Source organism: Orcinus orca, chromosome 21 (genome assembly GCF_937001465.1).
Source record: "Orcinus orca chromosome 21, mOrcOrc1.1, whole genome shotgun sequence".
Taxonomy (NCBI): domain Eukaryota; kingdom Metazoa; phylum Chordata; class Mammalia; order Artiodactyla; family Delphinidae; genus Orcinus; species Orcinus orca.
The window spans coordinates 18,048,880-18,071,255 of NC_064579.1; the positions used below are offsets into that span (position 1 = coordinate 18,048,880).

The following is a 22,376-nucleotide window of genomic DNA, read 5'->3' on the forward strand; positions in this document are numbered from 1 at the left end:
TCCTCTGGGCTAAGAGGACACCAGCACCCTCACTGGGCCCATCTCAGAGAGGCTGTGCTGAGCCAGGAAATTCCTCCCAACGGGCAGATACTAAGCAAGGGCTGTGGGGCTGACTTCTCTAGACACACAGCAGATTGTCCACAGGTGTTAAAGCTGCTCTTAACACAAGGAGATCGGCCTCCTTCCCTGCTTCCTAAGTGGGACAATCCAATGGGCCTGATTTGGGCTTGAACTAATACCTATTTTACTTCCTTTAAGAATGGGAAGTAACATACTTCTTCCAAAAAAGGAAAAGTATTTTTAAAAATAGCCTTTTCAGTTCATAAGGACTCCATTATCCGAGTATATTGCCAATCCACCCTCATCTTTGTGCCCTGAATATAAGAATCCCTTTAAGTGCTCTTACCTTGTTTCTCCAGAATAAATGAGGCTGTGTCTTTCCCTTTGCAGAGAAAGGAGAACTCTTTGTACCTTCTCCCAGTTACTTTGATGTCATCTACTTGAACCCGGACCGACAGGCTGTGGTTCCTTGTCGAGTGACTGTCCTGTCGGCCAAAGTCACGCTCCACAGGGAGTTCCCGGCCAAGGAGATCCAGGCCAACGGAACAGACATCGTTTATGATATGAAGAGAGGCTTTGTGTATCTGCAACCTCACTCTGACCACCAGGGGGTGGTCTACTGCAAGGCGGAGGCCGGGGGCAAGTCTCAGATCTCTGTCAAGTACCAGCTGCTCTATGCAGAAGGTAAGCCCGCTCCCCTCCAGGGCCGAGATGTGAGTCACTTCCAGCTGGTCAGCATCAGGTTCTGCTGTTCCCAATTATGGAGGGAAATTAGGCACAGAATGCTGTTCTTAAAGGCTCCTCTGCAGCACCGCCATTTCTAGAACGTTCTACCTCCTTGCCCGTGACCCCAACACAACTCCCCCCGACTCCCTTCTCTTCAAGTCCTTGCAACATTCACTCTGGTCCTGCCTCCGTGTGATTGATCGTGGGGATCCCAGATCCCCATGTCATCCTCCCGTGCTCTCCAGCCTGAGCTTCGGGCACACGGTCAGCCAGCGAGCAGCTCTCCTACGGCAGCACCCGTCACCTCCCGTCCCTTGACAAGTGTTCTCTCGGGCCTCCCTCCCCCGACTTGCAGGAGAGAAAGCACCCTCCCCAGCCCTGTGAGGGAGGAGAGGAGGTGGTCCCTCACTGATGACTCTCCTCCCTCCGAGGAACTCTGACATGAGCCTGGTGAGTGGTCTGCGTGTGGGGTGGAGGGGTCCTGCTCAGGGACCCTGTGATGGGATGAGTGGCCCCAGAGCTAGCTGCTCTCTGAGATGAGAACTTAGGCTCCTTCATGCCCCTTGTTCTCAGCCGTGAGACTTATTCACAAGGCCACAATCTCCAACACTCTGCTACGAAATAACCCTCTCAGCCCTCCATTAACCACCCTCTGCTGCAGCCATCTCTCTCCTCCATCACAGCCAAACTCCCTGAAAGAGCCCTCTCGGTACCCATCCGTCCTCTCCCCTCCCACATGCTCCTTAGCTTTCTCCCCTAAGATCCACCAAAGCAGCCTTGGCTAAAGGCCCTCCCAGGCCATTAAGTCCAGCAGACAAGTTTCTGTCCTTGTCCTTCTAGATTCTACTTTGCCTACATGAAACCCTCTCTCCCCTGGTCCCATTTTTTTTCCTGCTTTTCCCACAGCCTTCTCATTCTGCTTTGCCAGCTCTTTAATTTTTTAAAAAAATTTTTATTGGAGTGTAGTTGATTTACAGTGTTGTGTTAGCTTTAGGTGTACAGCAAAATGAATTAGTTATACATATACATGTATCCACTCTTTTTAAGATTCTTTTCCCATATAGGCCATTACAGCGTCTTGAGTAGAGTTCCCTGTGCTGTACAGTAGATCCTTATTAGTTATCTGTTTTATATATAGTAGTGTATATATCTCAATCCCAATCTCCCAATTTATCCCTTCCCCTGCTTTCTCCCCTGGTAACCATAGGTTTGTTTTTTACATCTATGATTCTATTTCTGTTTTGTAAATAAGTTCATTTGTACCCAGTTTTTAGATTCCACATATAAGTGATATCATATGATATTTGTCTTTCTGTGTCTGACTTACTTCACTCAGTATGACAATCTCTAGGTCGATCCGTGTTGCTGTAAATCGCATTACTTCATTCTTTTTAATGGCTGAGTAATATTCCATTCTTCTGTCGATGGACACTTATGTTGCTTCCATGTCTTGGCTATTGTAAATAGTGGTGCAATGAACATCAGGGTGCATGTATCTTTTTGAATTATGGTTTTCTCTGGATATGTGCCCAGAAGTGCGATTGCTGGGTCATACAGTAGGTCTGTAGTTTTTTAAGTAACCTCCATATTGTTCTCCATAGTGGTTGTACCAATTTACATTTCTCCACACCCTCTCCAGCGTTTATTGTTTGTAGATTTTTTGATGATGGCCATTCTGACTGGTGTGAGGTTGATACCTCATGGTAGTTTCGATTTGCATTTCTCTGATAATTAGTGATGTTGAGCATCTTTTTATGTGCTTTTTGGCCATCTGTATGTCTTCTTTGGAGAAATGTCTATTTAGATCTTCTGACCATTTTTTGACTGGGTTCTTTGTTTTTTGATATTGAGCTGCATGAGCTGTTGTTATATTTTGGAGATTAATCCCCTATCGGTCGATTCATTTACAAATATTTTCTCCCATTCTGTGGGTTGTTTTTTCATTTTGTTTATGGTTTCCTTTGCTGTGCAAAAGCTTTTAAGTTTCATTAGGTCCCATTTATTTATTTCTGTTTTTATTTTTATTACTCTAGGAGGTGAATCAGAAAAGATCTTGCTGTGATTTATGTGAGAGAGTGTTCTGCCTATGCTCTCCTCTAAGTGTTATATAGTATCTGGCCTTATATTTAAGTCTTTAATCCATTTTGAGTTTATTTTTGTGTATGGTGTTAGGGAGAGTTCTAATTTCACTCTTTTACATGTAGCTGTCCAGTTTTCCCAGCACCACTTATTGAAGAGACTGTCTTTTCTCCATTGTATATTCTTGCCTCCTTTGTCATAGATTAGGTTACCATAGGTGCTTGGGTTTATCTCTGGACCTTCTATCCTGTTCCATTGATCTATATTTCTGTTTTTTGTGCCAGTACCATATTGTTTTGATTACTGTAGCTTTGTATAGTCTGAAGTCAGGGAGCCTGATTCCTCCAGCTCCATTTTTCTTTCTCAAGATTGCTTTGGCTATTTGGGGTCTTTTGTGTTTCCATGCAAACTGTAAAATTTTTTGGTTCTAATTCTGTGAAAGATGCCATTGGTAAGTTGATAGGGATTACACTGAATCTGTAGATTGCTTTGGGTAGTTTAGTCATTTTGACAATGACATGGTATATCTCTCCATCTGTTTGTGTCATCTTTGATTTCTTTCATCAGCATCTTACAGTTTTTTGAGTACAGGTCTTTGGCCTCCTTAGGTAGGTTTTATTCCTAGGTATTTTATTCTTTTTGATGTGATGGTAAATGGGATTGTTTCCTTAATTTCTCTTTCTGATCTTTCATTGTTAGTATATAGGAAAGCAAGAGATTTCTGTGTATTAAATTTTGTACCCTGTGACTTTACCAAATTCACTGATGAGCTCTAGTAGTTTTCTGGCAGCGTCTTTAGGATTTTCTGCGTATAGTATCATGTCATCTGCGAACGGTGATAGTTTTACTTCTTTTCCAATTTGGATTCTCTTTTCTTCTCTGATTGCCATGGCTAGCACTTGCAAAACTATGCTGAATAAATGTGGCAAGAGTGGACATCCTTGTCTTGTACCTGATCTTAGAGGAAATGCTTTCAGCTTTTCACTGTTGAGAATTATGTTAGCTGTGGGTTTGTCATATATGGCCTTTATTACATTGCAGTAGGTTCCCTCTATGCCCACTTTCTGGAGAGTTTATCATAAATGGGTGTTGAATTTTGTCAGAAGCTTTTTCTGCATCTGTTGAGATGATCATATGGTTTTTACTCTTCAGTTTGTTAATGTGGTATATCATATCACATTGATTGCTTTGCATATATTGAAGAATCCTCACATCCCTGGGATAAATCCCAGTTGATCATGGTGTATGATCCTCTTAATGTGTTGTTGGATTCGGTTTGCTGGTATTTTGTTGAGGATTTTTGCATCTATGTTCATCAGTGTTATTGGCCTCTAATTTTCTTTTTTTGTGTTATCTTTGTCTGGTTTTGGTACCAGGTGGCCTCATAGAATGAGCTGCCTCTTCCAGGTTTTAAGTGTTGGAGTTCCCCAAGGCACCTTCTTTGTCTGTCCTCATCCTCTTCCTGGGTGTTCTCAACCATAGCCATGCTCTGCTGCGTATCTAGTCACTAATCACTCCCAGGGGAATGTATGTGGCCCGGATCTGGGAGTGCAAGCTTCGTGTATCCAATTCTCTCCCTAACATCTGTGCTGAGATGCTTCACAGGCCCTTCCTTGGACTCTGGGCCTTCCTCCCAGGTCTTGTTCTCCAGCTTTCCTCCTCCCAGTGATGGCACTGCAGTTCCAGGGTGCAGGAGCCCCAAACACTCCCGGCTCCTCCCAGTTCTTTTGACTTATTCCATCAAATCCCCCAAATTCTGCTGTTTCTCTCCATCCTACTGCTAAGAGTTCAACTACCATCATCTCTTCCTTGAGCCAATATGAATACCTTTCCAACTGCTCTCTTCTGTGCCCATGCTTTCTCCATCTTCCACACTGTAGCTGATTATAGCTCCAGTTAAAACCATTCAGTGGGCTTCTGCTTTTCCTAGCAGAATCTTCCACGTGGCCTGAAAGGTCTTCTTGCATGGCCGGCCTCTGCCCTCTCCCAGGCTTCCCTAACCTCCCCTCTGGGCCTGTCTGCTGGTGTCTCCCCTTTTTCCTTCAGATTTTAGTTCAAACCTCCCTTAAGGAAGCCTTTCCTGCTTCTCAGACCATCCTGAACCTCCCCAGCAGTCTGGGCTTCTCCTTCAAGTTCTTCCCACAACTCAGGTTCTAAACCAACCACACAGTGACCTGCTGAGTGTCTGCCTCTCCCATTAGAATAGAGGCCCCAGAGCTCAGAGACCACGTCTGTCTGGTTCGCTGCCGTAGCCTCCACTCCCAGCACGTGGCCTTGCTCAAGGCTGCTGTCAAACTTCCTCGAGTGAACTGAGCCTAATGAAGAATTTTGTCTCTGAAACGCTGTGAAGTAGAAACATCACGCACCCTTCCTACAAATACCTCTCCCTTTGGCAGATTCAGACTCTCTCCTGTACTTCCTGAGGCCGCACACCTGTCCATCTTCACCCATCAGTGGCTCTCCCTCCAGGCTGCCTTCTCTTCCTTCTACTTGCTGTGCCCCCAGTCACCCTCTTCTCCCTCTGCCTTTTTATTCCCTTCTTCTCCCTCTGCCTTTTTATTCCCTTCTTCTCCCTCTACCTTTTTATTCCCTTCACGTGAGCTCCTGGCAGACCTTCTGGGCTCTTCTCCTCATTACAAGTGTAATGCCTGGACCTGGGGACTTCTGGATGACCACCCCGTTCTGGACCACCAAGGTAGAGAAAGAGGAGGTGTTAGAGGAAACCAGAAGTGGTGGAGAGGGTAGGCCCGATGCTAGGTGGGGAGCTGAAGAAAGGCAGGAATGTTCCATACCTGCCCAAAGAAGAGAACACGTCTGTTGGTTTGTCTCTGCCACGGCCCATGGATTTCATCTCACGTCCCCTATCCCCTGCTCACTTCCAGTTCCCAGTGGTCCTCCATCAACAACCATCTTGGCATCTGCAAACAAAGTGAAGGGTGGGGATGACATCAGCGTCCTCTGCACGGTCCTCGGGGAGCCGGATGTGGAGGTGGAATTCAGGTGGATCTATCCAGGGCAGAAGGTAAGCATACCCCGGCCTCAGCCAGCTGCCTTACTTGTTTTGTTCCCTACCCACCCCCAACTCACAGATACGGACTGTAACTTAAAGACGTATGAGAGACGTGTGCAGCTATGGTAGGGCCAAGGCTCACTTGTTTTCTCCTAAGATGTTTCAGTATATTTACAAATGGCTTTTTTTAAAGGACAGGAAAAAGGTGACCGGGTTCCATTAGGCAATTCAGTCAATGTACTCTCTTCATGTTATTTTTCTTCACGACCCTTAAGGAAGGGGACGGGGCATGAACAGGAAAGGAGGGCCTCCTTCCTTCACCTGCAACCTCAATCTTCAATCTTAATTCTGGGTCAGTTGGAGGCCAATCTAACCTCCTTCTGGAATCCTGCAGTATTCTCCCCTATAAAAGCTGGGCCCCAAAGCAAGGAGCTCTACGTAGACAACCACCAAGTTGGCATATAAATCCAGGCCTTCAAAAAGGTGCTGTGAGGCCGAGATCATTTTAAAATAGACTTCCCATAAAAACAACTCCAGCACATGTAGCCTCTGGGCCTGTTCTGCTCACAAAAATAAACAGCTTTGCTACCAACATGGAATAATCCCTCTGTTGCCAGAAGAGATTTGGCCTCCTAAGATGTACTCACTCGGTAGCAAATACACTTCTGCTTTCAGGGCTGTGATTGGTGGAAAGTAACTCCCCCTGGAGAACGGTACTTTTCTAGTACTAGGTACTTGTTTTTAAAAAGTGTTGTTCCGTTTAGAAGACATTAATAATTTTCATTAGAGGTGGGTTCTTTTTTTACGTTGCTAATTAGCAGAAAGGGTATTAATTTAGTAATACTATAAATATTACAATTATGTTAAACTAATCCAGAAAACACTACTTATCACCAAAGTTGGAAGAAGCATCTCAAAAGTGACCATCTCACTTTCTAGAAATACGAAGTTAAGTCACCTAGGGTGTCCCGTTATCCATCCTCGGTACAACTTCTCTCCCACTGTAGTCCTAGGGCACATCTGACTAATCTTATGTCTCCCCCTCCCAGTCTGAACAATTAGGGGCTCGTATTCATTTACACGGTGAGTGCTTCGGGCTTCTTTTTGACTTTAAGTTCTGTGAATAAGAACCACTGTGCGAAGGGGTGAACGTGGGGAGTGTCAACAGGAGAGCAGTGGAAAATTTTATCTGTATTCTTATGCCTAATACCAGTCCCACATTCTTGGAGTTCCAAAAGAATAAAATTTATATTAAGTAGAAACATTGATGAAAAGGGCAGAAAGAGGGCTTCCCTGGTGGCGCAGTGGTTGGGAGTCCGCCTGCCGATGCAGGGGACGCGGGTTCGTGCCCCGGTCCGGGAAGATCCCACATGCCGCGGAGCGGCTGGGCCCGTGAGCCATGGCCGCTGAGCCTGCGCGTCCGGAGCCTGTGCCCCGCAAAGGGAGGGGCCACAACAGTGAGAGGCGCGCGTACCGCAAAAAAAAAAAAAAAAAAAAAGGCAGAAAGTGAAAGCCAAACAGCATAATGAAATTCAAGACTGCTTGGAAAAAATGCAGCCTAGACTGACTAGACAGTGTTGAGCTGCGCATACCAAATAGTCTTTTAGAAGCATGTGTTCTGCACTTTGCGGAGGATGAACGGGAGCTGTTTACAGCAGTTGTGGTTTGTGCTTCAGCCCCGGGGGGTGTCGTTCAACAGGATGAAAGGCCCGTGACGATTCAAGACACTTGGCGGCTGATCCACAGAGGACTGGGCCACACCACGAGGATCTCCCAGAGCGTCCTGATCGTTGAAGACTTTGAGATGGTTGACGCAGGTTATTACATTTGCACCGCTCAGAATCTCCGAGGACAGACCTCAGTAGCTACCACTGTGGAGTTTTCCTGACTTGGAAGATGAAGTACAAATGAATTGACGGAAAGCCCACTTGTGTACACAACCAGCTCCAGGGTTCTTTTGACTAGTGCTTTGCCAGAGGCTGATGTCGGGCGCCAAACCCCAGGCCCTGCCTTGTGAGTCAGACCCAGACCTCCAAACTAAAAGGAAGTCACCCGGTCTAATTATAGAAGTGTTAATTCTAGCAGAAAGCATGTATTCTGACTGCCGACCTACATATATGGGTTTCTAGTGTTTATACTAAGAAGGCATATATGTAAACAACTTTATATAATCATTTCTATTAAACGAGCAAGTTTTTGTAAAAAACAAAAAATGGGCTAAGTGCTCGTTTTTTAAGTTGGCTTGAAGTACATCCAGAAGGATTTTTGGGCAGCAATGTCTGAGTCAATACCTAATATTCTCTTTGATATAACAACCACAAAATATGAGAATCTAAAAACAGAGTAATAATATAGTTCAACTATACAACATGAACTATTGTATGATATGAAGGTATCAAAAAATACGTAAACTTTTTAACCACTGCACTCAAAAGTACTAGTTCTAGATTAGACATTCTATAAGAACCACAGCATGTGTTTTTAAAAGTTTAACTTTTGATATAAAATAGATGCACAGATCAAGGAAGATTCAACTTTGTTTAGGCTTTTTTTTTTTTTTACCATCTTCAAAAATATTTAGACTGTAGCTGTTCCAATTTTCTTACCTTATACAGCAGAACTTATTATTAAAAACAGTAAAAATTTATTTCTCAAATACACATAGCTTTGAATTTAGAAAAGATAAGCTCTAAGTCTAGCTCTGTGAGCCAAATTTCAGCCCATGACCAATTTTGTGGTTGCACTGGAAATTCCTGGGAAATAGGTTAAGAAGGAGACACGATGTCAATTCCTGTGCTGCTATAAACTGGGTAACACTTTGGAGGGTGAAGTATGTCAGAGGATGCAATTCTTCTATTGAATATTCCAGCATTATTTATTTGATCAAAGTAAAATACTTTCCATCACTACAAACTGAGCACAACTACAGTTGTTTACACATCCGTATTTTTATGACGTGCCAACATTTTGCATCCTAAGTGATAACATTTGGTTTGAAGATAATTTTACAGTTCCGTGTTTTGTTTCCTATCTTCTCTCCTGTTGTCTCCCATTCTCTGAAGACATTTTATATTAACTGTGTAAGGATCATTTCCCCAGACACCTAAATGGCATGGAGCACAGCAGGGAACAGCACGAGATTGACCATGTGCAGGGAAAGGATGGCAAACCCAACTTTGGCTAAGGACATTGAGAACAACTTGGAAAGGTGAGCAGAGAGATTCCAGGAGGTGGCAGTGAACCTACGTTCCCATTTATCAGAAACAAACATGGAAGGTTACACACATAATCAACGGTTGGAGGTTAAAAACTTCAGACGCAATCACTAGTAAAACAAAAACAAACAAAAACCATGCATCATGAATATCAATCTGCTTTGTAGTGTCTATGTAAATGTCAACTCAAAGGTCCACCTCTAGTAGCCTGAATCTGTTCTTACTATAGCGCTTATCTGTACAGCCATCGAACATCAGTAATGCTGATTAGTAAATACAGCACAAGCTTGACACATGCAGGGAGAAAGAAAAAAGCCACAGTTCTTCCTTCCACCTCCCCCAAAGTCTCAGAAGTGGGGGAGGTAATAAGTGAAGTTTTGAAAGGAAATTGAAATGCAAATTGGAGAAGAACTGTACAAGCCACATTCTTCTCTCATCAGCTGGTCATTCTGCTACCTTCCTAAGGACAGAAGGACTCCTCAAAGGTACGTGGAAGTTTAGCATTATCTCCAGAGACTGTTTTGTTCTATTATCAAGGTGCTCATGTCCATCCATAAGCACTGAGTCCTATCTTTCTTAGTTCTGCGAGCCAATGACTCCTTTTCATTCTTTAATCTCTCTAGGATTTCCCAAATTTTATACTGTCGGATCCAGGCCTTGGTTTATTTGGAAAGTGGTTCAGCACCTTGAAGATGAGCTGGCTCTGGAAAAGCATATTCCTTGTCCCAGAGAAAAAGTAGGAAGGAGGTAGAAGGTTTGCTTTTGTGGCTCTGGATGGGGGAGAAGGGAGAGGGGGGAATGGGGCTAGTGGGAGAGAAGCAGCCAGTTGAAATCACTGAGGATAGCTCAGATCAAGATAAAAATAAGGCAGAAAGCAATCCATGGGTACTGCCCTTTCTTTATACACATTTTTTTAAAAGCAAAATTAGGGTTCTACATTTGCTCATAGCTTGAGAAAATGGGTTGTAGTATTTTACGTCCACATGGGTAAGTTTAAAAAATCTAGCTAGTTTCAACTGACATGGCTGAACACTGAAAGGCTGCCAACAAGTTACTCTGAAAGGATGCAAAGCATGGACAGACGTGGGCAAGTCAGAGCTCTTTCTGTCTCTCCCTCTCCCCCCCATGGCAAAGGGCTGAGCGGGGTTGGTGGTAAAGAATTCTAGTTCTAGCAACTACTGCTCTTTCTTCTATGGCTTTTGCAGAGATGCATACACTGACTATTTAATTAGCACATCTCTAGACAGACTCAGCAAAGGAGGCAGCATCAGACACATGACACTCGGTTACATCCACTTCATTCACACATCCCCAGTCAGACCAAAATGTAAATCACAAGAAGGTGTCTGTGGTGAAGAACGTTACAAAGGTTATATAAATCTTTATCTTAACAGGCCCCTGAGAGTTTTCCCCTTTATGCGTAGGTGAAAAAGGCAACGAACAAGATCTTCTCGTTCCGTAAGTGCTTTGTGCAACAGCGTCCACGTAGATCCATTCCGACAGCATTGTTTGGGGAGGAGTCTCCTGGACCGAGTCGGACGTCTTCCTCCAGAGTTCTGGTCTTGTCTGGAAGGGGCCGGTTCGGGCCATGACTTTCCAGTTCTAGGACAGGCTGTGCGTGTCAGCGAAGGTGGCTCCAGCCCCGGCCCCTGCCCCCACAATTGTGGGTGGGTCAGTACTGCAGAAACGCAGTCTGTCTCCAGCTCCCAGGAAGGTCATCTGGGCGAGATGCTGGGGCTGGGGAAGGAGCCGGAGTTCCGCGGCGACTGGAAGGGGATGGCAGGTGACGTGGGGGACCTCTTGGGGCTGCACAGGTCCCCGTTGTGCAGCTTCCACAGCAGCTCCTCGTTCTCCATGGAGAGGCGCTTGTTGACTTTGGACTCCTTCTCCAGCGACTCCTGCAAGACGGCCTGCTCCGTGGAAAGTTGCCTGGAAGACAAAAAAAAAAAAAAAAAAAGCCAGAAATCCTGTGACTCTGATTGCTTCTTTCTTTTTTTTAAAGGTTGAAAAAAATCTTACTATTTTAAATTTGAGAGCCCCAAATGATCTCTTTGGAATAAAAGGAGCTACCGTGCATGGGTACTGGGCTGGCAGAGAAACCCAGGAAGTGTGACCTAGAGCCAAAGAAAAAGCTGCACTTTGGGGCAATTTCATAGTAGGGTGAGTGACGCTCCCACAGCTATACTGCATGTCTTAAGACCCTCCTATGTGTGGGGCTGTTTCCTGTTTGGTCTTGTGGTGGTCCTTCTCTGAAAGGGAAGGGAAGGCTTGCCCGCTGAGGACTCAGCCTTTGGTCCAGGCCACTGTGGTAAAGGCACTAAACGCTACAATCGTATTTTTCCGGATAGAAATCAGAACCTCGTTAACTACCCGCTTCTGTTGCATTTCCAGGAGGGGCATGGGTGGAGTGTGGTGAGAAAGTAACACTCTCGATGTTTTAGGAAGGGAGAAGCTCGGGGAAAATAGGACAGTTTTATTTTTACCTTGAAATTGCCATGTGCTTGTCCATCCGAGCTTTTAATTCTTCATTCTCCTGCTGGAATCGCTTCAGTTTGTCCACCAGTGCTGTGTTGTTGTCCACCTTGGTGTCAACAAGAGTACCAACATTTATACATTAAAAATTACATAAAGCCCCTTATTTCCCTAAGGTACCTTCCTGACACCGGCACACACTGGAGAGATTTCATTCGGGAAAGTTTAATGGTATGTTGACTGTCTCGACACTGACGCACTGCAAAAAGAATCTACTGCAGCAAAACAGAGCACGTGGATATTGCTTTTTAAAGGTACGCCAGGCCACTTGAAAATGGACAAACCCAGGGGGTTAGTGATTTGTTCAAGTTCACATTGCTTCAGAATTCCCAAGAATTGGTGCCCTGCCTTCGGCAACCCTCGGGGGGGGGGGGGGGGGGCTGTGCCTCTTTCAGGTTCAAGGTGATAAACACTGGCTACCTAGCGGCGGTTTTCTTTATCAGAGGCACCACAGCTTCTTATGGTAAATTCTGAAAGAAAAAAAAAATCCCACGTTTGATGAAAATTCAGTTCGTGGCAATGTTTAATGTGACTTTAATCATGGTCTCCCGGTTACTGTTCAGCATTTACCTCCGAGTGGTCACATAAGGCAATCCACAAAGCTCTACAGAGCCTTAAAATAAACAAGTGACACTGCAGAAAGCATTCCTCCTTGGTTGAACTAAAGATACGTTTGTTTGCCTAGGGCTTGCCCAGGCTAAACTTTCAAGGAAAACAAGCTGATCAGTTGAGAGAGTGAAGGATAAAAGCCCAGAAGACGTCGAATCAGTTAACACGATGAACTGCCAGTTACATCCCTGCTTAGTTTCTAAAGGTAAGATTCGATTACTTGCTCGGAGGCGACATCACAGCTCTAAGTCCCTGTCACTGCTGCCCGTGACTAAGCGACTGTCACTCTGGCTCTTAGTTTGCAGTCCTACTGTTCTTAACATCTTATTATCCAGAAAAAGCTTAGGACAAGCCAACCAAGTGAGATATCCAAAACAAATGTGACTAGCGTGTAAGAAAAAGGGGGCGTTGGAATTTCCAGGAAGTATAAAGGAATTCAAGATAAAAACACGAGGTGGGGAAATCTGGAATTAAAGACTGTGGGTAGGAATTAGCCTTAAAATATTAATCTCAGCCAATTCCTCATTTTACTGGAGAGGAAACTAGCCCTGGAATTTCACTCTTAGAGCTAATTATCAGCAGAGCTAGTTTTTACCCTGAGAAAGCCTCCTTGCTTTCTAAGTGGCTTATTTTCAATAAAGGCCTGGAGCTTACAAATAAACAAGGTAACAGTGGGTTTACCTGTCTGTCCTTGGATTAACCCCTTCTTCTGCATATACACCATGCCATGCTGACTAATCTCTTGGGCATGGCAAGGGACAGAAATACTTGCGGATCAGCAAAGATCAAGACCTATGAGTAATTTTACAGCAGAGTCTGTTCTTACTGCACATGATGGTTTGAAGAGTTTTGATATGTGCATGGCATATAGGGCAACCAATCATTAACAGGATTACCTGAGTCACTGTTGATGGCCACACTGGCAGTCATGAGACCTGATACAACAGGATGACCTTTGGCAGGAACTGGTGTATATACTAGGTTGGGCCCATTAATAGACCATGAGTTCTTTCCTTCCTTTACAAAAACAAAACTTCCTGGTCATTCAAAGTGCCCATCTATCCACCTGGGGGCTTAGCTCTTACCTCCCTTGATAGGTAATAGTCTCTAGAAGAAAACCAAACACCAAAAACCAAACAAACTAATGCTGAGTGACTTCCATGCTCCCTACTGTCCAGGGCTGGTTTGGGTTTGAATTGAGGTACTTACTCAACACTGAGTTGCCCATAATTAGGGGAGAAGGGACAAAGCAATGTGAGGGGCCTGGCACAGTCAAAAGTGGTGTACAAAGTACAGCACTGGCTGGGAACACCTATGCTGCCGCGGCAAACCCTGCAGGCTTGGCTAGACTCTAGGCTCTTAGCAGTCATGTTCCAGGGCTGGACCAAGGCTCACAGGGCACTGGGCTCGCTGCTCACACACGCGGTCCTGGATGGACTCGTTACATGCTAACGTCCGTTCTGCCCTAAAGGCCGTAAATTAAACTTTATTCATATTTTGCATAGTGCTGGCTACTTGTACAACCAGATTACTTTTATAAAAGGGCAATTCTTTTATCACAGTCTAATTCACATGAAGATGAAGAATTCAGATAGCAAGATTCAATTGCTCTGATGGAATTAATTTATGTACTCAACAGTTTTGAGCAAAAGAAACCCATCCAGAGGTGGTAGTGTATTAAAGGACGGCTTTTACATTATTTAAAAATTCTTCTTATGCAGGTGGATATTCCCAGACCACTGAAACGGGAGACACTCGCGAGTTGTCATGTTTCCAAACACTGAATGCTACCGTATATACGTTCCTTGAAAAAAATGTTCTAGAAGGTAGCAATGAATAAGCCTTAAGCTGACATGGAAAAGAAGATTTAACCTCTTCTACCTCTCCTATGTTTCCTATCTTTAAATAGCAATTAAGACAATTCCACAGGTCTAGTTCAGAGGCCAGTTCCTGTGCCTCAGGTATTACCCCGTTTAAGGTTCTGAATGAAATGTACCAGTTTCTCCATTTTCATTAACTTGATGTCCTGTTGGTGTAGCTTCTCATTCTTGATGTCTAAAACAGCTTTCAGGCTTTCTAACTCTTGCTCCAGATACATGATCTGAGGGTTTTTCTGGAAAACACACAGCAGGATCTGGCTGTGACTGATCATTTAACACAATCACATGGTTCAAACTCTTAATATAAAGACATTTGATTAGATTTAGAAATTAAACAAGTAGCAAGAGACATAAACCTTCTTACGGCAGTTTCAAAGAAAGGTGAAAAGAAGGGTTAAGACATCTTTAACTTCAAAGTCTTTGGTCTTAATGAAATAAAACATTTCACATTTGAAAACAAACACTTCACTCACGTATCAGTAACTTAACATGGAAAAAACATTGGTAGCACCAAATATTTTACTGGAAGTAAGATAAAAACCACAGCTTACAACACAAAACAGAACTCTGGCTAGAGAGTACGCAATTCCAAGTCCTGGCCAGGTGTTTGGGGGGAGAAAGGGAACAATAGTTCTCTCTATCCAAAGTCAGTAACTCATGAGGAATGAACAGGCAGCGTGTTTATTGGGCTCTCTGGAAAACGAGGAATGGCAATCACATGCTGAGTCTTTTGGACGTTCGCTATGACGGGACTAGGTTAGCCTGGCCGTACTTCTAGAGCAGGATTAACACCCCATCATTTTGTGACACCCAAACACCTACATGGCACAGAGCACGTGCACTGCGAAAATTCTATGCAAGATAAACACTATGTAAGGGGAGATCATCCTCTGAGAGCACGAGACCAGGGTGGATTCCCCAACTCCTTGCTTTAATTATTGAAATTCAAGTGAACCTTCCAAAATGCACGACACAAGTTAAAGGCACAAAATCTATCGATCTGGTGTTCAGCGAGGGAATTTCTCAGACAAGAGTCAGTGGTGTCGATCATCAAACCTATCCCCCTGGACAGTGGTTAACGCTCTGGAGCAACCCTTAGGGAGAATCAGGGAAGGTGCCCTTGGGGATCACTTAAACACCTCACTTCGCAGAAGGAGGCAGAATTGCACAGCTCAAGCGACCTACCTGCTCAGGGCCCAAAAGTGCTGGGGTGGGGACCAACCCCCGATCCTCAACTCCAGGGCTCTTCCAGAAACTTCCTACATTTCATATACTGTTATCCTTTTACACATGATTTTTTAAACCATAAAGAGAGCAAATCCCATGTTGCTGATTTTTAAAGTCAGAGTGCATGCAGCCTCGTTCCCACTGCACCTTTCCTACTTCTCTGCCACCTGGCCCTTTCTCCCTCACTCTCATACACGCTCTTTTCCCACAACCTGGGCAGGCTTAGGTGGGGTAAGGCATGAGATAGTCCTGCTTTCCTCAACCTGTTTCCCTTCTGAACTTTTTCAGGAGCTGCTGCAGAATCAGGAAGCTCTTTAAAAGCGTTCCCTGAACCACTCATAAGATTTACACCCTGCGTGTGAAGTCTACAGCTTTCTTTTGCAATCGAATTTTTCTAAGAATCTTCCAGAATAAATAGCTTTGAAATTTCATTGAATAGGATCTCATCCACTTGCATTCAAATGTCTAGAGGGTCTCTCAATGACATATCAGCAGAAGAGCTCACTGAGGGACCCAGGTACTTCGAGAGTTGCGACAGGTCTTAAGTGGCACAAAAGCTCTGCTTCTGCAGCCCCAGACACAAATACATGGTATGAAAAGACAGAAGCAGCCCCCACCCCCCGCAAAAAAAAAAAAAAAGTTGGGGGGAATGCAGAGGAGTAAGAATACAAGTTGCAAGAGAAAGTTGAGTTTACCAGAGAAATTTGTAGTTTTCAAAAGTGAGGACTGGACTTCCCCGATGGTGCAGTGGTTAAGAATCCGCCTTCCAGTGCAGGGGACATGGGTTCAATCCCTGGTCCAGGAAGATCCCACATGCCACGGAGCAACTAAGCCTGTGTGCTTAGCCCACAACTACTGAGCCCGCATGCCACAACTACCGAAGCCTGTGCGCCTAGAGCCCGTGCTCCGCAACAAGAGACGCCACCGCAATGAGAAGGCCGCGCATGGCAAGGAAGAGTAGCCCCCGCTCGCCGCAACTAGAGAAAGCCCGCGCACAGCAACTAAGACCCAACACAGCCATCCATAAATAACTTTTAAAAAGTGAGGATTATCCATACAATGAAATATTGTTCAGCCATAAAAAGGAATGAAATGTCTGTACCTGCTACAATATGCACGAACCTTGAGAACATAAGCTGAGGGAAAGAAGCTGACACAAAAAGCTGCATATAGCACAATTTCATGTCAATGAAATCTCTAGAACAGGTACATGGATAGAAACAGAAAGGAGACTGGTGATCCCATAGGGCTAGGGAGTTTGGGGGGGAAATGGGGAATGGCTGCTAAAGGGTACAGGGTGTCTTTTGGGGGCGGGTGATAAAAGTGTTCTGTAATTAGATCCTAGTGACCAACGTATAACTTGTGAACTGCTGAATTGTATATTTTAGAAGGGTGAATATCGTGGTATGTAAATTATATAGCAAGTTAATTAAAAAATGAAGTCTTTACATAAAACCCTGACCCTAATTGATAGTTTTCCTGTCTTCCTATAGGTATTAGCTTAGATCACTTGCAATATATTGGATTTCAGCTGTTAACGTCAGTTTTTAGAATTAAAAAGACACCAGTAACCAAAGCAGCCACTTTATACAGTTTAAAAATCATACTGCAAGATATGAAAAAGATTCCAAACCCATACTATTTCTCTAGCTGCTGAACACTTAACTGACTCTAAAAGACAGCTAAGCAGAAGAAAAATTCATTAGTGATGGGGGAGCATACGCAACTTACTAAATTTGCTTTCTCTCTTGATAGTCTTTTTTGTTCTTCTGATTTCAACTTTTCATTTAAAGTGTCATTTTCACTCTTCAAACCATTGATTTGTTTCTAAAACACAAACAGTGAAATGTGGAACGTAAGTAAACAAGCGGGCACCAGAAACACTGCAAATGTGCACAGAAACGTACCCAAACCATACAAGCGTCAAGAATGATGATGGGAAGGTGGGCAGGAGCAGTGGTGGTGGTTGAGATTTACCTACCTCTAGTGACTCCTGCTTCTCGTAAAGCAAATCCTCAAGGGATTTCTTTTCCATTTCATGGCTTTTCTTGATCTCTGGAAGTGATATGTTTTTGAGTCAATAACATCCTACGAGATCACTGTATTCTACAGTCATTATAGCACATGGATGCAACAGTTGATTAGGAGGCGCTGCGCCTACATTACTTTATATTTGTATGGCACTGTTGTAGAAATTAAACGACTTGTTCTCAAATTAGCCCATGAGGTGAGTAGGGCAGATAATTCCCATTTTATAAATGAGAATACAGAGGCCCAGAGAGGCCAAAAGACCTCAGGGAACAAAGAGCACACCTGGGGGCAATGGGGATGGGGGCGGTCAAACACTGGCCTTCAGACTCCTGGTCAGGAGGCCCTGTGCTCTGTTCCAGTTGCCCTTCACGAACCAAACAGAAGTCTCAAATTAAACCCATCTCCAGCAGGAAGGAAGAAAAACAATGTTTACCCAACATCTACCCTGGGCCACTTTTACATGTTCTCATCTCTGACCTCACACAACAAGTCTGTTTTTCTGATGAGAAGGCCCCTGACAAAGTTCACAGGGTCAGTTCTCACCACGTGTCCATATGTTTCTCTGTAGATGCAATGGGTTCAGTGTAATGACTTCAGCTACATGGGCACTTATCTTCTGTAAAAAATGGCTTCTTATTCTTTTCCTTTAATTTCAACCCTTCCAATCACGATGAAGTAATAAAACACATCTTTTTATTCAACAAATGCCATCTACATTTCACAGCAGTGCTGGTGTGAAGTGCCTGGCATGGACCCTTCACCATGGTCAGGATATAAACTGACACTTTCCACCTTCCCAGGATCTGGAGTGGTCAAGCACAACTCTTACCAAAAGGGCCTTGAAGTTCCTTAAAAGTTCATTCTAGTTCCTAAAAGGGGGACTTCCCTGACGGCGCAATGGTTAAGAATCTGCCTGCCAATGCAGGGGACACGGGTTCAAGCCCTGGTCCGGGAAGAGCCCACATGCTACGGAGCAACTGAGCCCGTGCACCACAACTACTGAGCCTGCGCTCTAGAGCCCGCGAGCCACAACTACTGGGCCCGCGTGCCACAACTACTGAGCCCATGCACCTAGAGCCCGTGCTCCGCAACAAGAGAGGCCACCGCAGGGAAAAGCCCGCGCACAGCAACAAAGAGCAGCCCCTGCTCGCCGCAACTAGAGAAGGCCCAGCAGCCATGAAGACCCAACAAAGCCAAAAAATAAATTAAAAAAAAAAACCCAAAACTATATTTCCTAAAAGGCTGGCATTTATAACAAACTATTATTTGCATCCTTAGGGGAAAGGGGATCTCCTCACAATGAACAGTGCAAAAAGAAACCAAAAAACACTCCAAACGGAATACCACAGGGTATTCTCTAGAGGGGCAAGTTTTGAGTCATTTCCGTCTTAAAACATATCACGCTGTTCCACTAGCTCTTATTCTATTTCAAGAGAAAAAGCATCCTTGCCTGAGAGGGAGGCTTCATAGGCCTTCTTTAGCAAGTCTATTTTCTCTGAGTGGCTTGCTTCAATTTCCAACTTTGAGGTTTCATGGGCAGCACTTAAGTTGTCAAACTATAAGAAAAAAGCCAAAACAAAACAACAGTTTATCAATAAAAAGTCCTAAGGTGAATAATAAGCAGCAGCATTAGGAAATCTGACACATGAGCTTGCATTCAAGTCTAAGGCCTACCAGACACAAGTAAAGAACCACCCAGCTGGGGTTTGCCAGTCCCTATGCTCCAGTCCACCATGCCTCAGGAACACAACATGCAGCTCTCCAGGGTTCATGGATGGAAAGGGCTGAGTCCACCATACGGAACGAGGATACCTTCCATGGTGACAGGACCATGTAAGCTCTACAGCTGTCATGTTGGCCTCTATATTCTCGGTCCCTAGCACGTGCCTGGCATATATTGGCACTGTGTAAATATCAGCTAAATGAAAAACTGATTTTAAATGGGAACAAGGAAATTAAAGAGAGGTTTAGGATATACCATTAAGGGAAAAATACGAGTTATTAAACAAGAGCCATTTTAAAAAAGAAGAAGAAATGTAAGCCAATGTTTTAGCAGCACCAGAATGTTTGCAAAGGGATTATTTCTAGGTAGTAGGATAAAGGGATGTTTTATTTTTTAAAATATATCCAAAAAGAAACAAAAACACTAATTTGAAAAGATACATGCACCCCAATGTTCACAGCATTATTTATAATTGTCAACATATGGAAACAACCTAAATGTCCATCAACGGATGAATGGATAAAGAAAATGTGATACACTCTCTCTATATACACACACACATATATAGGTATGTGTGCGTGTGTGTGTATATATATATATATGGACCACTACTCAGCCATGAAAAAGAATGACATTTTCCATTTGCAGCAAAATGGAGAGCCATGATGCTAAGTGAAGTAAGACAGAGAAAGACAAATACTGTATGACATCACTTATACGTGGAATCTAAAAACTACAACAAACTAGTGCACATAACAAAAAAGAAGCAGACTCACAGATATAGAGAACAAACCAGTAGTTACCAGTGTGGAGAGGGAAGGGGGAGGGGCAAGATAGAGGTAGAGGAGTAAGAGGTACAAACTATTAGGTATAAAACAAGCTAGAAGGATATTGCACAACACGGGGAGCACAGCCAATAGTTTATAATAACTATAAATAGTTATAATCTTTAAAAATTGTGAATCACTATACTGTACACCTGTAACATATAATCTTGTACAGCTATACTTCAATTAAAAAAATTTTTTAAAGGGTTGTTTTAAATTTTATCTTTTTTTCTTCTGATCTTTCGCTCAACATATGTACATTGCTTTGATCATAAAAAATTTAATTTAAAAAACTTTTCATTTATTTAAAATTTAAAGAAGTTCATCAAGGGATGTCCAACAAAGAGAAGGTCATCAAAGCAAGGCCATCATCAGACAACAGTCATAATTCAAATTAATAGCCACGGCCAAGCACATGCTCAGGTTCTAAAAGCACAGACCTGCTCCTGTAACTGAGTTTTGTACTTCTCTGCTTCTTCGATGTAGATATTCTGAAGCTTTTCACACTCCCCGGTGTAAAATTCTTTAAGCCGATTCTCCAGCTCTGTTAGATCAGTCTGGTGCTGCTGGTTTAGCTTCTGGACAAATCCTTCATAAGCTATTTGCAACTCATTCCTGGCTTTTTCTAACTTCTCACAGGTGGTTGAAGCAGTGACTGAAAAGAGATGGAAAAAGAAAAGGGAAAATGACACTTAACCTGCTAAATGTCCTAAATTCATAACATTCACACACAGATGTGATGACTCTGGAAGCATAAACAAAGGGCTCTCAGAGTACTCGAATCTCTCAGGACCAGATTTTCAAACATAATAGTATAGAAATGAATGATAAAAGGGAATGAGAGGAAATGGTCTCTGGCAGCAAAAAGCCAACTGTCTATCAAGCAGTAAGAGAAGCCCTTGAGCAGAGCCAGGTTCCCAAGTGAAGAGCACCCTTTCACATGGTGACCAATCAGTGCAGGGGCTGTAACGAGAGGAGGCTCTGATTGGCCGAGGCGTCTCTAAGGCGGGCCAGCCACTAGAGGAGGCAGCCGAGATGTAGAAGGAGCAGGTAAGACCAGAGAGAAGCAATAAATAGACGTTAAGCTTGTATGCAGCTGGAGCCAATTTAAACTTGTTACTTCAAAAATATAGTAATAAAAACAAAATACTAGAATATACTGAACACAAATCACCAGAACATAAAAACTTTAGGAAAAATACATTGAGAAGCTACAATACAATGTAAATATATTGAAAGGTTAACATTTTTAAAAGGCAAAGTAATTTGATAAACATAAAATCAGAGCATCCTAACTCTTCACTACCACTACCAAAAACAGAAGTACTAACAATACCTTGCAGAGCTTGCACATAAACACATACCCACACAGACTATAATAAATCCTGAAAGAAATGGGAGAATATATACGCAAATGAAGCAACCGACAAGGGATTAATCTCTAAAATATACAAACAGCTCATGCAGCTCAATATCAAAAGTACCCAAATAACCCAATCAAAAAATGGGCGGAAGGGGACTTCCCTGGTGGCGCAGTGGTTAAGAATCTGCCTGCCAATGCAGGGGACACGGATTTGACCCCTGGTCTGGGAAGATCCCACATGCCTTGGAGCAACTAAGCCCGTGAGCCACAACTACTGAGCCTGTGTGCTGCAACTACTGAAGCCCATGTGCCTAGAGCCCAGGCTCTGCAACAAGAGAAGCCACCGCAATGAGAAGCACGCGCAGCGCAACAAAGAGTAGCCCCCACTCACAGCAACTAAAGAAAGCCCGTGTGCAGCAATGAAGACCCAAGGCAGCCAAAAATAAAATAAATTAATTAAAAAAAACCCCTAAATACAGAACTACCATATGACCCAGTAATCCCACTCCTGGGCATATACCTGGAGAAAACCACCATTCAAAAAGATACATGCACCCCAATGTTCATTGCAGCACTATTTACAATAGCCAGGTCATGGAAGCAACCTAAGTGTCCATCGACAGATGAATGGATAAAGAAGATGTGGTACATATATACAATGGAATATTACTCAGCAATAAAAAAGGATGACATAATGCCATCTGCAGCAACATGGATGGACCTAGAGATTGTCATAGTGAAGTAAGTCAGACACAGAAAGATAAATATCATATGATATCGCTTATATGTGGAATGTAAAAAAAAATGGGTACAAATGAACTTACAAAATAGAAGTAGAGTCACAGATGTAGAAAACAAATCTATGGTTATCAGGGGATGGTGGGGGAGGGATAAATTGGGAGACTGGGACTGACATACACACACTACTATATATAAAATAGGTAACTAATAAGAACCTGCTGTATAGCACAGGGGACTCTACTCAATACTCTGGAATGGCCTACATGGGAAAAGAATCTAAAGAAGAGTGGATATATGTATATATATAACTGATTCACTTTGCTGTACACCGGAAACTAACACAACATTGTAAA

General features: G+C 43.5%; 2 protein-coding genes across 10 annotated transcripts in view; one reads left to right on the forward strand and one right to left on the reverse strand.

Annotated features, from left to right (window-relative positions):
• The window catches only part of PDGFRL (platelet derived growth factor receptor like), a 47,580-nt gene extending 39,492 nt beyond the window's left edge, over positions 1-8,088 (forward strand). The window contains exons 4-6 of one of the 2 annotated variants that reach the window (XM_033400648.2): positions 451-744; positions 5,748-5,887; positions 7,552-7,742. In XM_033400648.2, the coding sequence (XP_033256539.1) occupies positions 451-744; positions 5,748-5,887; positions 7,552-7,590 (473 nt within the window). In that variant the 3' untranslated portion in view covers positions 7,591-7,742. Of the gene's footprint in view, positions 1-450; positions 745-5,747; positions 5,888-7,551 lie in introns of both variants that reach the window. The other variant, XM_004277179.2, reaches the window with a different exon arrangement.
• Positions 8,089-8,404: 316 nt separating this feature from the next.
• The window catches only part of MTUS1 (microtubule associated scaffold protein 1), a 157,491-nt gene continuing 143,519 nt past the window's right edge, over positions 8,405-22,376 (reverse strand). For 4 of the 8 annotated variants that reach the window (XM_033400645.2, XM_004277182.3, XM_033400646.2 and 1 more), the window contains 7 exons: positions 20,360-20,574; positions 18,820-18,925; positions 17,320-17,393; positions 17,070-17,165; positions 14,228-14,344; positions 11,574-11,671; positions 8,405-11,019 (listed from right to left, as the gene is read on the reverse strand). In XM_033400645.2, the coding sequence (XP_033256536.1) occupies positions 10,806-11,019; positions 11,574-11,671; positions 14,228-14,344; positions 17,070-17,165; positions 17,320-17,393; positions 18,820-18,925; positions 20,360-20,574 (920 nt within the window). In that variant the 3' untranslated portion in view covers positions 8,405-10,805. Of the gene's footprint in view, positions 11,020-11,573; positions 11,672-14,227; positions 14,345-17,069; positions 17,166-17,319; positions 18,926-20,359; positions 20,575-22,376 lie in introns of those variants that run through there. The other 4 variants (XM_049704140.1, XM_049704139.1, XM_004277180.3 and 1 more) reach the window with 2 other exon arrangements.